Source organism: Hemicordylus capensis, chromosome 7 (genome assembly GCF_027244095.1).
Source record: "Hemicordylus capensis ecotype Gifberg chromosome 7, rHemCap1.1.pri, whole genome shotgun sequence".
Taxonomy (NCBI): domain Eukaryota; kingdom Metazoa; phylum Chordata; class Lepidosauria; order Squamata; family Cordylidae; genus Hemicordylus; species Hemicordylus capensis.
In genome coordinates, this window is record NC_069663.1 from 19,575,742 (window position 1) to 19,590,753 (window position 15,012).

Genomic DNA, 15,012 nt, shown 5'->3' on the forward strand with positions numbered 1-15,012 from the left:
CTGCAATCTCCTTATCCTTCTTAATAATCCCTTTCACAACCCGCGTGGACACCCACCCCACACCGCGGCTACAGCAAGCCCCCAGAAGGGGCTACAGGTACTTGCTTTTACATTTTAAATTTTTTAAAAAAAAGTTCACGGACCTGCCGGACTGGACCCGGCAGTCCTGTTCCTGTCCGACGGAACCGGGGTGGGGGTCGGTTTGATCACGAACCCACGGACCAAACCGTTGGACCGCGGACCACCAGACCGGTTCCACACAGTTGTCAGCTAATTAAAGGTTTTAAGCTTTGTCCTCCAAGAAAATTACAGGACTAGAATATTACTCTTTTTATCCTTGTGCTTCATGTTTCCTCTGTGAGGAAGGGGGTCTGCTTGTGTGCCTGCCCACCAGGTTCCCCGCTAAACTCCTGGAAAACCACCTTGATACCTGTTTGCAAACTCCTGTTAGCAAACTTCCTCTTTTCTGAGCCTTGTCTGAAAGATCTGCTGGCAGGCTGACTCACCTCAGGAATGTGACCCCTCTCACAAGCTGAGTCACTCACCCGGAATTAATTCCCCACTCAGTCTGAGACTAACTGCTCTGCTCTCTCAAACACACACACTTCCAGCCAGCCAGAAATCAAACCCCAGGAAATTACTAGCCCTAACAAACTTATCTTGTCTTTCCCCCTTTGTTTTCTTGTTAATTTATTAAATTATTTATTTCTTTGTTTGAGACCTTCTTTAGGAGAGAAATGCAAAGCTTGTTCTTTGTCTTCAAGATCTGCTAGCAGGCTGACACAACTCAGGATTGTCATTCCTCACACCTCGGGAATGAGAAAGAGCTCATTGTGTAGGTAAAGTGCCTTTGAATGTTTTGATGATGTTTTGTATTGTGATTTTTAAAAAACAGAATAAAAATGGCTTTAAAAAGAAACCTGATAGACCATCTGCTTCTCAGGCTTAATACCCACATATCAAAAAGTGAATGTAGCTTTCTCCTGTATGACTAAACTGGATGACATGAAGAAGTGGAGACTGCATATTCAGAAGCCCTATTCAGACATTAGGCTAGTGATTGATCCACATGATCCTTCTGGGTTGGAGGGCTCCATCCCAGCCAGCAGCTATACCCAGCTGCTTAGTGAGGTAGGAGTATCTGAGCCCCCCACCCCCAAATACAGTAGTCTCTCGCCAACCGCGAGGGTTCCATTCCTGGAAACCCTCGTTCGTGGTTGGTAAATTCACAGTTGATGAGGCATATCAATGTATGGGAAACAGGGGGTCAGGGGAACCATGGCTGGAAAATACAGAAAAAATAAGGTTAAAAATAGAAAAATCACTGGAAATGACCCCATGAACCCCAGAAATGACCCCAAAATGCCCAAATTTGAAGAAAATGTTGCCAAACCATGGATACTCGGATCACGGTTGGTGAGGGTGGACACAATTTCCCAGTAGTGGATACTCAAATCCGCAATTGGGAATTCCATGGTTGGCGAGGGATGACTGTATCCACAGAAACAAAAGCAAGTAAACGAAATAATATCTCCTTGGAAGAATGTTCAAAAAAAGATGTATTGATTCTCAGGAAAAAAAAACACCATAATTTTATTGACAATCAGAGAACACTTGATAGGGGGCTGGGCCGCATTAAATGGGACACGAGGGAATATTTTATCCAGAAGAATAGTGTTCCAGAGCTTAGTTATGAAGAGCTGCTACGACACTGGAAGAGATCCACAGTGGCTCATATGGCTTTCAAGCATCACTAGAAGAGAAATTGTAAAGAAAGAATTAAAAGCTTGTACCCACCACTCTTAGAGTCTAAATAGCACTTCTCCAAGCAGCATTTCCCCATTTATCCAAACCCCATAAGAGTTATAGATACATTCAGGGAGAACAGGTCTGTCAATGGCTACTAGTCTGAGGGCTGGGCTATAGGCCACCTCCAGCCTCAGAGGCAAGCTTCAAAATACCAGTTGCAGGTGAGTAGCAGTAGGATAGAGGGCATGCCCTCACCTCTTGCCTGTGGGCTTCCCAGAGGCATCTGATGGGCCACTGTGTGAACCAGGATGCTGGACTAGATAGGGCCTGATCCAGCAGGGCTTCTTATGTTCTTATGAGCACTGAATTTAGAACAAGACGGCTCAGATTATGGTTTTAACATCTGAGTGTATTGATTTATCCCTTCAGTTTTAAGAGCCTACAACATGCTGTCAAATATTACTATATGTTCTACAGAGCATTTAAAGTGCCTGTCTTATCTCGTGCCCAGGCAATTCAAAGAACCACTCACCAGCCAGAGAAGTCCTTGGCTTTCCAGGCATCAATGACCTCAGCAAGGTTTCCTGCTACCTTCCCATTGGGCAGCGTCAGGTCATCCGCAGCATTCCCATTGAAGTTCCCACAGGAGGCACACAGTTTTCCTTCCAGGCTTCTCTTGACTTGCACCTTGACTTCCCCACAGGGTCTGAGTAAAAGTTGTACTTCAGATGCCAAATTAATCAAAACTCCATCCTGAGAAATGCTTACAGATACATCTCCAGGGGCTGCTGCTGGGAGCTGCACTTGGAACCCATTTATCTGAAATGCAGAAATGGAGGGAGAAAAGTGTCACACTGGTGTAGAGGAGAAAGGGTAGAGGCAGCTTGCTTGTATAAGATGGCGACAATGTGCATATCTCCTGGCTGGAAGAGATGGGAAAGTTTTGTTTCCTTGTGCTTCCTGACTCCCTGATTCTTTACAACTATAGCTACACTTAGAATAGAGCCTCCATGCTCAGAGGCAGTGTAAATGATTACTAGATTCAGGGGCAAGCATCAGGGGGTGGCTGATGCTATCATTCCCTCACTGTCAGCTTTCCTACTGCCTGGCTCTTGTTGGAGGGAGTGTGCTGAACTGATCACGTGTGGCATTTTTCTTTCCTGCAGCTATAAGCGCATCCCCACATGGAGAAAACATCTGTTCAAGATTCTCTGAAATTTCTCCTTGGGAGGAACCCTGAAACAGACTTGTTTCAGGCTATCCACGCCCCCCCCCAACTGACATCAGATGCGGGGGCGTGGTCTCTTTCCCAAATGGGGCCGCGCGGCCCTGTTTGGGAGGGAGATGGCCCCGCTTCATTGGCAGCAATGCCGGGAGCTGCTCTCCCTGCTTTTCGGCAGGGAGAGTTACTCCAGCCACGCTGCCAACCTGCAGCCCCATTTGGGAACAAAATAACACCTCCTGCATCTGACTTCAGACGGGGTGTGTGTGTCTGGGGCCATGAGGCATGGCCCAGCAGCCCAGGTTCTTTCTACCCATTTGCCCAATGATGGCTCTGCCTTGGGGTGCATTTGTTCCTCCTTTTAGCCAAGTGTTTCATCTGCTTTGCCATTGGCTCTTACCCATGTCTCCATGTTATTCTTCACAGTGATAGAAATTCCTTGGAAATATATGTAGAGTGTTGACACAATTGCCAAATCCCAGTCACTGCATTCCTGGGTCAGCGCTATGATCCTGAACCGAGAAGGGTCCTGCCCATTGCACAGCGAGACCAACTCATAGGCACCATTGTAGAGAATTTCCCCAGAGGCACCATCAAAGGAGGTCAGCCGTACTCCAGGGGTGAGCAAACACTCTCCTTTCTGCCCCACGCAACCACGCACACCATCACGGAGGGTGCATATTTCTCCTGCTTGACAGGTGGTTTCCTCACAGATTAGCTTGCCCAGTTTGTGACAGGTGCAATTCTCTAGGCAGCCATTTAAGACAACACTCTCTCCTGCCTGTGAGAATTGTGCAAAAGAAAGAGAGAAAGACAGACTGTAACACTTAAATACAAACATTTGTTAATCGGCAAATTAACAAGTATAGTGAACAAGTGGCCCAGTAAAATGCAGTGGAGAGCAATGCTTCCTTTAACACATGCATGGCACATGTGATTCCCGAGCTTAAAGTCACAGTAATTCTTATTTTATTTATTTATTCAGTTAACATGTTTGTATACTGCCCACTACTGAAGTCTCTAGGCAGTTTACAGCAATAAAAGAAACCAAGATATTTTAACAATTAAAACATATAAAAATATCAAATTAAAATACCCATAAAAAACTACCAAATAGCTAAAAAGCTGGGCTGAAGAGATGTGTCTTTAGTTGTTTCCTAAAAGCAAACAGGGATGGAGCAGCTCTAATCTCAGCAGGAATTGCGTTCCACAGCCATGAGGCGATGACAGAGAAAGCTCTCCTTTGAGTCCTCACCAGGGCTGCGATCGGCATCCGTCAAAGGCTGTGAGCCCCCTTAATCTGATTCTTGATTACTCTGGATTAAACTTGCACTTGCCCATGCCTCCATACCTATTGTTTTATTGCATTGTACTGCATTTCATTGCATTTTACTACATTTCATTGTTTTCCTCCCCGCCCCCCTTTTATTGCTTTTTATAATTTTAAATCTGGACTTTTACAATTTTATACTCCCCTTTTTTATTTTTTCCTGGGCATTTCTATAATAGAAACTGTATCATTATATTATCATTACTTTATCTCTTTTAGCTTTAGTAATTTTAGGTTTTTAGCTGATTTAGTTTTAATGAGCATATTCTATCTATTTCACTTTTTAATCTGCAATCATTCTTAGTTTTAGCCTTTTGATGTTATGTACTAATATGTATTTTAACTTGCCTTTTAAATGGCAATCATTCTTAGTTTTGGATTTGTCAAGTTATGTACCATCATATCATCATAACAACATCACATAACATGTAATTTTTAACCTGTATCAATTTTATGCTGGTCTCTGACCATAATAAAGGATTGACTGAGTTGTTACGAGACGAGCTGGCAGCACTAGGGGCGTAGGTAGGGTGTCCGTGTTCTCCCCTCTCTCCGGTGGCCCCTTGGAGTGAGAGAAATAATGAAGAACATAGGGAGGGGTGGAACTGGGGGGCCCTCAGGAGCCGGGGGCCCCGGGTTCTTTGAACCTATCCACTCAATTATAGCTACACCCCTAGGCAGCACTCTCAGATGAATCTCCCCTAAAGATCTATAATAATTCCAGTTAGATGGTTTCGCATAGTTTGTGTTGGAAACAAGCACAATCCCATTACTACGAGTGCTGCACTTACCTTGATGTACCGCCCATCATGAATACAGCCACAATTCTCCATGGCCACACAACTGGCACCATCAAAGAGGTAGCCGCTGTCACACTGGCAGCCTTCAAAACATTTTCTTGTGCATTGGCTTGATGTGGACAAGCTGGTGCAGGTGAAATCGCAAGTCCTTGTGCACAGCTCATAATGGCTTTTGGGTGGGCAGGTGAGAGCTGAAAATGAAGCAGCAAGAATGCCAAAAGTAGGCATGAGCATGCAGGGATGGGGTACTGCCAATTAAGCATTCTGAGCTTATGGGGAACACCCCCACCCCTTCCTGCAGAAGATGAATCTGCAGATTACTGTGCAAACTTACGGCAGAAGGTGTCTGTTCTCCAGGCTCCAATTGTAGCTCCAGCAGCTTGGCACGCAGCCACATATGCCTGAATGCTCTGACAGAGGGTCTCTCCTGCACCATTGGACACACACATGTCATACAGGCAATGGCTGAAGTATTCAAGAGGGTCCACCAATGAGTGACAGTCCTTGAATGGGCCTGATGTGGCTTGGATCATCCCACAGGAAGTCGTGGGTTGGTACGGAGCTGTATTGGTTGTATCACAGACAGGACATTTCTCACCACAACCATCGGAACAACTGACACTAGGAACAGGAACCTTCCAAGACATCCCAAACTCATCCACATTCTGGGTGCTTTTTCCGTTGGGCAGAGTGAAGTCATCAGTGCTGTCACCATTGAAATTACCACACAGGCCATTCAAGTGTCCCCAATAGGTGCTGGGGACAGACACCAAGACGTAAGCAGAGGCATCATAAAGGACTTTGAGGCCAAAGTCAGATTGGACGATGATGTTGTTCCCTTCCTGGTTGACCCAGAGTTTCCCATCGTTTGTACTCATGGGCAATGTGTAGAGCTCTCCATTCACCTGTAGGAACAAAAACAAAGAACGTGACTATGGATGCATTTTCTGATTAGATCCATGTATATGTTCAAAGTACATGTGGCCACAACCACAGTGTAAGCCAGAAACATCTTGAAAGAGAGTAACTCAGAAGGGACTCACCTTGATCTCCCACTTCATTGCCCTCTCAATGACAATGGTGTATCCATGAAAAGTTATCACAACCATTCTTGTTAGAGAATTCTCATTCTCCACCAACACAGAGAAATTTGCCAGCTGAGCATCGGCTTTTTCAAGTCTAGCTAAAACGTAAATGCAGGTGCCATGGAAGTCATAGGCCCGTCCATCAAAAGTCAGGTAGTGGGAGCCTCCACCCACACTGCATTTACCCCTGCTTACAGGGTGGCAGCCTTGGACACCATTCTCCACCCGACATTCTTCATGGGCTCCACAGGACATCTTCTGGCATTCAACAACTCCATTGGTTGTACAACTGCATCTCTCTTGGCAAGAGGCACCGGGATAGAAAACCTCTCCCATCTGGTAGTACTTGTCCTGGTAAACACAGCCACACTCCCCAATAGGAACACACTGGTCCCCACTGAGGAGAAACCCAGTATTGCAGTAGCATCCTTCTTTGCAAGATACCTCACAGCCATGTGGAGCTGAGAGGCCACGGCAAGTGGCAGGGCAGCCATTTCCACAGAGATCATAATGAGAGTTAAGTGAGCAGGCAGGGCCTGGAAGAGAGGAAAAAATCAGTGAATAACTCTTTGGGTACTGCAGTTAGAATAGGACTTTAGTACTCTGTTGCCAGTTCTCTTTATGGAGTGGCATCTGCTGGTTAACGATGACAATTCAGCCTGCCCTTACTAAAATTAGCTATAACATGGTTAACCTGATCAACTGATAAGTTTTGGGTTTTTAATGGTACCTCATTTTGTTGTGATGTGCCTGAAACTGTTGAGTAAAGACCCTGCTTCCTCTCAGCTTGAAGTTTAAGATTTAGTGTTGAACAAATCTGAACCCAGATGCATGCATTTATACAATTAAGCTGAATTTGCTGGAAAACTTCTCAAATTTTAAATCTTTGAATTTCAGTGTGAGCATCACAAACCCCAAAATATTTCAAATCTAAATTTCAGATTTGATATATGGATCTTAAGTTCATATTGAATTTTCCAGTTATTTTAGCTTTTGGTATCCTGGATGTGTTAGCATTCAAATGAAACTGATATGCGGGGGTGGGGGGGTGGGGTTCAACCAAGAAAAAACAAATCTTATTTGATATTTTAATTATACTTATATATTTATCAAATGTGTACACCACCCCAAACTTTCATCTCTGGGCGGTTAACAATAGCATAAAACAAGTTAAAAACATATACAAAAAATAAAAACAATTTAAAAATTTAAAAATAAACCAGAAATTAAAACCTAAAAATTTAGGAAGCTGAGGAAGCTTGGGCGAAAAGATGAGTTTTCAAGTGTTTTTTGAAAATTGCCAGAGATGGGGAGGTATAGATATCCAAGGTATAGGTATAGGTAAGGGAGGTATAGCTATCCAGAGAAATCCAAACATTGTTTTTCATTCTCTTAAGCAACAGAACTCATGTATTGTGGCCTATTTTAAGTTGTCACTACAGAGCAAGAGAGAGATTAATGCTGAAAGAATACTTGGGAGGGAAACTCATGTAAAATGTCAAATTTCAAAAGTCTATGAATTTGAAGGTTCTGCAACACTTTCTGCTCATTCATGATTACACTGACATGTAGTCGCTCAGCAGTCCCTACAGAACTATGCTCAAGAATTTGCAAGAAGTGGCACTTACTGCAAAAGGATTCTGATCTCCATGGTTCAACTTGAACGCCCAGGGCCTGACAAGCTGCCACATAGATACTGATGGCATTGCACAGAGTGTCATGCTGACCATGGTACTGGCAGGTGTCAAAGACACAGTCATCAAAGGAGGATGTTGGGTCGATGGTCTTATGGCATTCTCTGAATGGCCCATCCTTCTTGATGAGGATCCCACAGTACTGGTCACCCTTGTAGGTTTGTTTCTGTTCCTCCCCACATACTGGGCAGTCATTAGTGCAACCCACTGAGCATCCGGGGACCTCTGCCACCTTCCAGTTCTCTGCAAACTGGGCTATGCTGGCTGCTTGGCTACCATCTTTCATGGCCAAGTCATCATTGGGGTTCAAGTTGTAGTTTCCACAGAGGCCACAGACGGCATTGGTGTATGTACTGGGCACCGTGACCTTGACGTAGCTTTTCCAGTCAAAGGTTACTGTCAGGTCAAATCTAGTCTTGATTAAAGCCTCGTTCCCACTGATGTAAGCCTTTATCTTATCTTCATAATAGAAAGGCAGGTTCACAAAGACTTCATTAACCTGAAACGAGATTGAACAGCAACTGTCACAATTCAGCTTGCCAATGCAGGAAATGTGTGTGGAGATCTATATATTGCATTCCTTTTTTGTATGTATACTGCTGGTTTATAAAACTCCCACTAGTGAGACCAATTTGAGACACTCAACAAATATTTGAAATCCCACATTCCAGTGTCTCCCCTCAAGGTACTCTGGTGCACCTTCGCAGTTAGAATAGAGTATCACAAGACACTATTCTCATGTCCGTGGTGGGGAGAGGGCTTATGGTGGCAGGAGGCCCCCCCCCAGCCTTGGAGGCCATGGACCGGGGCCCCAAGGTCCAGGGGTAAGAGCGCCTCGGCCTTAGAGAAGGGCAAATATGGCGACCACCCCCATGCTCTTTTAACCCCATTAAAATTAAGTGGAAGAGGGCCCCACACTATCTGATTTTCCCCAGGCCCTGCACCCCACCAGGGCTCTTTAGGGACAGCCTTGCCCAGCAGTTTTGCTTGTGTTATTACCTGCACCCTACGTGGATATTCCTGGCTCAGCACAATGGTTGTGTTGTAGACCACCAACGTCACCACTTTGGTGTAAGACACCTTCTTATTGCCTCGGTTGTTGTTTTGCACATTGACCAGGAAAGGCCTGAGCGTTGGGTCCTCAGAGCACAGTCCAGCCAATTGATAGATGCAAGTGCCCATGAAATCAAATTTCTTCCCATCAAAAGTGGTGTAGTGAGGGTCGCCAGATGCTGAGCAGGTAGCAGAGCTGATGGGATAGCAGTCTCTGATCCCATTGACCACAGAGCACCTCTCATTGTCTTTACAGCAAGCTGGCTTGCACACCACCATGCCCAGGGCGGGATCACATCTGCAGCGGGAGCCACAGTTTTCATCAGCCCAGAATTGCTCCTCAGGCTTGTAGTAGATGCCATTGTAGGTGCAGCCACAACTTCCTATAGGCACGCACTTGTCAACACTGAGGACAAAGCCATCATTGCACTGGCAGGTTTCCACACATGGCTCTTTGCAGGTGGATGGAGCAGTGCGATTCGAGCAGCTGGCCGGGCAGGCATTTCCACAGGCCTCGTAGTGGCTGTTTTCAGGGCATGGCAAGGCTAGAAGTGGGAGAGGATAGAAGAGCAGCAGACATGTATCAACTGAAAAAAATGCTGGCCCTCTTTACAGAAGTTATACAGCATAAGTTGCTGGAAAGTTGTGTTGTCATAGAGACTTTTTTTGTGTGTGTTTTTGAAATTCTTCTTGCTTTCTTCACAATTCTTACAGATATTTTCCCAGATCTAGAATCTTCTGAATGAACTTTGGAAAATAGGAAGCTACTGATTCAGACATCTAGCCCATCTAGCTCAGTATTGTCTACACAGACTGGTAGCAGCTTCTCCAAGGTTGCAGGCAGGAGTCTCTCTCAGCCCTATCTTGGAGATGCCAGGGAAGGAACTTAGAACCTTCCACATGCAAACATGCAGATACTCTTCCCAGCGCGGCTCCATCCCCTAAGGGGAATATCTTACAGCACTCACATGTAGTCTCCCATTCAAATGCAAACCAGGGTGGATCCTGCTTAGCAAAGGGGACAATCCATGCTTGCTGCCAAGACCAGCTCTCCTCCCATAATTCATAACAAGAGAAACAAGGTGTTGGGATGAAATTTTCTTTCGGCCAAAATTTGCAATTCCGTTTAGGCAAAATCCTGTGAAAACCTGAGTCATGAATGTTGGTAAGAAAACTAAATCGCTGTGTTTATGGAAGAGGAGCACTCACCACAACCAGACGGCGTCCTCCAATCATACACCACAGCACCTGCTTTCCTGCAAGTCGTAGCGTAGGCCTCCAGTGCCTGGCAGAGGATATTGTTGGCTCCACCATTCAGGCACACATCATAAATGCAACTATCAAAGAAGTCATCTGGATTCACTTTGGTGTGACACTCTCTAAAAGGCCCTTCAGGGGTTTTGCTGATCACTCCACAGTACTCTTCCTTTCCATACAACTCTTTCTTGTTCTCATCACATATTGGGCAATTCCCCCGACAATAATCCCAGCAGAAAGGATCTCGGTCATTGACTTTCCAGCTGCTGGCCCAACTTACAATGGAGGTGGCCTTGGTGCCATTTGGAAAGGTCATGTCATCTGCAGGGTTTTGGTTGAAGTTTCCACACAGCCCACACATGGTTCCGTAATAGCTGCTGGGGAGTGTGACAATCAGGTGCCAGTTCCAGTCATAGGTCACATGGAGGCCAAAATCTGTTTCCAGGACAGCATTGAGTCCACTTTGGTAAAGCCTGATCTTACCATCTTCAAGAGTCAGTGGTAGGCTGATGATTGTGTCATTTAACTAGAAGCAGAATGAAAAAAAGAAAAAGAAAGTACTCAGGAATCATTCCTTTGTTTCTAAAAAATTTATGCTCTTTGGAGATTGTGCCAAACAATACCCATAAAGCTAAGTGTCTTGGAAACAGGAAAGGCCAAGTAAATGGTGGCCTTGAAAGAAACCACTTTTTATATCCAGCATCAGACCTATTACTCAGTTTCTATAATTAGAGGTGCTAGAGCTCACACCTCTTGGGAGACCATGTCCTGAACTGGTGGAACTGCACTTCATCCCAAGTATATGAGGGTTTGCTGCAATGCAGTAAAGGCAATTTGTCCATACTTGTACGTATAATATTACATCATGTGTTCCAGACCCAAGACATAGCACTGAAATCAGATTGTCAACTCCTGGCTCATATAAATAATTATCTGACCTATGTTATCGAACATTTTTCTTTGACATGATATTCTCCCCTGCCATGAATGATCACTCCTCTGATCACTACACCCAACGTAGAAGGAATATCCCTTAATCAATGGAAATGGCTTACTAAGGCCTTTCTGATCATTAAATGTGTTATTCTACAAAATGGGAGATGTAAATACCCTCCAGATACTGAAAAATGTCTCATGACACAGCAGCGCAGGGTCCCACTGCACAGGCACGTTGGCCTCCAAAATAGCCACTGCACCAGGGAATAGACCTGGAAAGGGCCAAAGACACCTGAACTGGGCGATTTCTAATAGAAGGAAGGATGATGGGGGGGGAGGGGAACCCCTGTGGACCCACCACTATCTCCGCAGACCCCCACCCCCACCACCTTGGAAAAGCCCCCAGAGGGAGTAAGTTAAAAGATTTTTTTTAAAAAAGTTCATCGAACCCCTGAACCTGTGTGTGCATGTGTGTGTGCGTGTGTGTGTTCGGTTTGGGGTCAAGCCGAACTGGGGTGGTTTGGCTTGACCCCAAACCTTCGAACCAAACCTCTGACTCACCCTGTTGACCTCCCACTCACCCTGCTTGAAAGAGAGAGGGAGAAAGAAAAAGAGAGAGAGAGATTGAGATTCTAAAATGTATTTCCTACTTCTTAGCCCAATATTGGGCTCTCCAAGTGGCTATTTGTAAGAATAAACTCCATGGCACTCTGTAGGGCTCACTCTCCACCTACAGATTAGCTATTTGACATACCCTGATTCTCCCAGTTTCCTGCTTGTGGATGGAGATCTTGTACCCATAGACGTAGATGTTAGTCAAACGCACGTAGGACACAGCCTGGTTGTTGCCTCTGTTGTCATTCTTCTCATCTATAGTGAAAGGTACCAGGGTAGGGTCATTTCCACAGTACTTGGTGATGGTGTAAGTACAGGTGCCTTGGAAGTCAAAGTCCAGCCCATCAAAGGTGTGATAGTGTGGGTCCCCCCAGCCCCAGCACGATCCTGTGAAATCAGGAACGCACGTAGCTTGGTTGTTCTCAATTTGGCATGTTTCCTTTTCTCGACACTTCAAGGCTTTGCATGGATCTGAAAGAGAAGGGGAACATGTGAGTGAGTGCTGCTAGCTATTGAAGGTAAATATGTGTGTGTGGCAGGGTAGGGTGTGTGTGTGTCAGTTTTAGTAATAGCAGTTTAGTAATAGTTTTAGTAATGTGGAATACCAAGCAGGCAATACCCTGGGATTCCTTTTGACTGACATCTTGTCAGAATGGCTCCCTTCATTTCATTGCTTGGTTGATAGTAAAACCAGAGGTGCACCTAGGTAATTTTGGAACCTGGACTTAAAGGCCTTTTGAGGCCCCCCTCCCCTGCAAATTAAGTATCATCATGCTTCGCCAGGTGACCACACCACCTGGGACAAACTAAACAGGATTGGGGGGGCCCCCAGGAGCTGTGGAGGTAATGGGCGGAACTTGAAACCTTCTGCTCTTTCCAGAGCGGCTCCATTCGCTGAAGGGAATATCTTACAGTGTTTACATTTCTAGTCTCCCATTCATGTGCAACCAGGTCTGACCCTGCTGAACTAAGGGGACAATCATGCTTGCTACCACAAGACCAGCTCTCCTCTCCATTGAGTTGGACGAGGATAGGACGGAGAAGCAAGCCTAGATCTGGAAATATGATATTCAAGGAAATTCAAAGGAATCTGAAGAGTTTCTCAGAGTTTCTCCCAAGGAGAAACTAAAATTGAAAGAATATTTCAGAGTTCCTGCCAAGGAAAAATTTCTGAGAATTTTCTCAGATGATTTCTCCACAAAACCAGATGGAGCATCTGTGAGGCAAAGGAAAGAATTATGCAGGAGGAAGTGAGAAACAGCGAAGAGGGAGATTGTGATATACACATAGAATGTGGTCCTTAGGCTTACAACCATGTTAGGATTACCGAGTCAGTGTGCTTACCCTTATTAAAACAACCCATGACTCCATCTTGAATCTCACAGTTCTCCTCAGTTGTGCAGCTGTGGGTCTCGCACTTTACCCCCTGGCCTGGGATGCAGATACAGCTTTCCTGGCACTCATTCAGCAGAATTGTCTCATTGGCCTAGTGAGAGATTTGAAGATAATATGACAAAGCCACATGATTATGTAGATATCAGATCTCTATAATCAGCAAATATTATTTTGCAAAAAGTCTCTGCCTAAGAGATTTGAATGTACTTATTCACAACGAAAAGTAAAACCAGGGGCTTTGCTTGTAAATTGCTTGGAATAAATACTACAAACTATATATACAATAAATAATATTGTAATACAGACACTGATGCCATGAATACTTTCATGCATTTCACATTTCAGCATCTCATGTCACAACTTCAACAATGCTTTTCCACAGAGCCAGTCCATGATAAAGTTCATATCCATGTGTGGTCTTCTTGAGTTGCTTTTAAGATTACAAGCAAATATCTTACAATTCATACATTCAGCTGATGGTCACCTAAACAAGTGATGTGAATGCATGTTTAAATAGGCCCTTAGAAATCCTACTATTTAGAAGTTAATTATTCTGCTATTTGTACCTTCGTGTATCAAGGAACATTTATTATTTTGACTTTCATATTTCAGAGAGAACAATTTAAGCCTTTAAAGACAACTAGAAAATGTTGCTGCTTTTTAATGGCTCCTGATAAATTCTAGAGGTGATGACAAGAACTTGTGATGTTTGGCTGGAAAGAGTGCGGAACTGAACAAATACGGGCAAGCCTGGACTGTAAGATATTCCCCTCAGGGGATAGGGCCACTCTGGGAAGAGCTTCTGCCTGCTTGCAGGCAGAAGGTTCTAAGTTCCCTCCCTGGCATCTCCAGATAAGGCTGAGAGAGACTCCTGCCTGCAACCTTGGAGAAGCTGCTGCCAGTCTGTGAAGACAATACTGAGCTAGATGGACCAATGGTCTGACTTAGTATATGGCAGCTTCCTATGTTCCAAAGCTGATCCATGAGGACCAGTGACAACAACACAAATGGAGAGTGAGAGAATCAGGTCAGAAGACCAGCTACCTGGAAGTAACGTCCGTCCTTGAAGCACCCACAGTTTTCTGCAGTAACACAGCCATGGCCATTAAAGAAGAAGCCATCGTCACACTGGCAGCCCTCAGCACAGGTCTCTGGGCACATTCCAGGGTCTGAGATCCTGGCACAGGAGGTGACACAAACCTTGGCACAGACCTCATAGTGACTGTTGGTTGGGCAGCTCAGAGCTAAATTAGAAGCACATACATGATTAGATGAAAAGATCCCAAGTGCTACTCAGGATGAGAGGGAAAGGGAGAGAGGTGATCTTGGATATGGACTAGCAACTGAAGACCAAAAGAGGCACTGGTAAAAGAACAAATCCCCAGTGGTTGTTTGATAAAGCACTTAAAGTACAATTAAGTAGTCTACAGAGGAGTTAAAATGAATTTGGGAGGAAAGGTTCAAGCATTTTTAAAAAAAACCTCCAATTAATTTTGTCATTTGAATTTTTTTTCAACATTTCCAGTTCTGGCTACTATTGGTGTTAGGGAGCTCAAAGAAAGCAAGGTATAAAACGATTGAATTTGATAGCTCAATTGCCTCAAGGTTAATCTGAGCAAATAGTCACTCAGGCACACACTAAACCCTCAGAATGCCTGTCCCTAATCACTTGACTGATGATCACTAACAGACTGCCAGCCAGGCAGGTACTTTCTAGATCCCTTTATTAGAACATATCAATTGGTGGGGGTGGAGGAATATAGTCAAAAGGGTGTTCTCCGAATCTAAAAGGCCACTGCTGAAAATAAGAAATCCATCTCTGAGGTGTGCAGACCTCAAACCACTGAAGACCAACCGTACAACTAAAAACATGCAC

At 44.7% G+C, this 15,012-nt stretch overlaps 1 protein-coding gene across 1 annotated transcript in view; it reads right to left on the reverse strand.

Annotated features, from left to right (window-relative positions):
• The window catches only part of LOC128332816 (IgGFc-binding protein-like), a 78,604-nt gene that overhangs the window by 49,913 nt on the left and 13,679 nt on the right, over nt 1-15,012 (reverse strand). Inside the window, exons 10-21 of the mRNA XM_053267577.1 lie at nt 14,181-14,380; nt 13,086-13,227; nt 11,881-12,212; nt 10,143-10,716; nt 8,880-9,478; nt 7,815-8,379; nt 6,145-6,722; nt 5,436-6,006; nt 5,093-5,292; nt 3,372-3,752; nt 2,282-2,568; nt 1,403-1,491 (exon numbers count right to left, since the gene is read on the reverse strand). Coding sequence (XP_053123552.1) covers nt 1,403-1,491; nt 2,282-2,568; nt 3,372-3,752; nt 5,093-5,292; nt 5,436-6,006; nt 6,145-6,722; nt 7,815-8,379; nt 8,880-9,478; nt 10,143-10,716; nt 11,881-12,212; nt 13,086-13,227; nt 14,181-14,380 — 4,518 coding nt within the window. The remainder of the gene's footprint in view (nt 1-1,402; nt 1,492-2,281; nt 2,569-3,371; nt 3,753-5,092; nt 5,293-5,435; nt 6,007-6,144; nt 6,723-7,814; nt 8,380-8,879; nt 9,479-10,142; nt 10,717-11,880; nt 12,213-13,085; nt 13,228-14,180; nt 14,381-15,012) is intronic.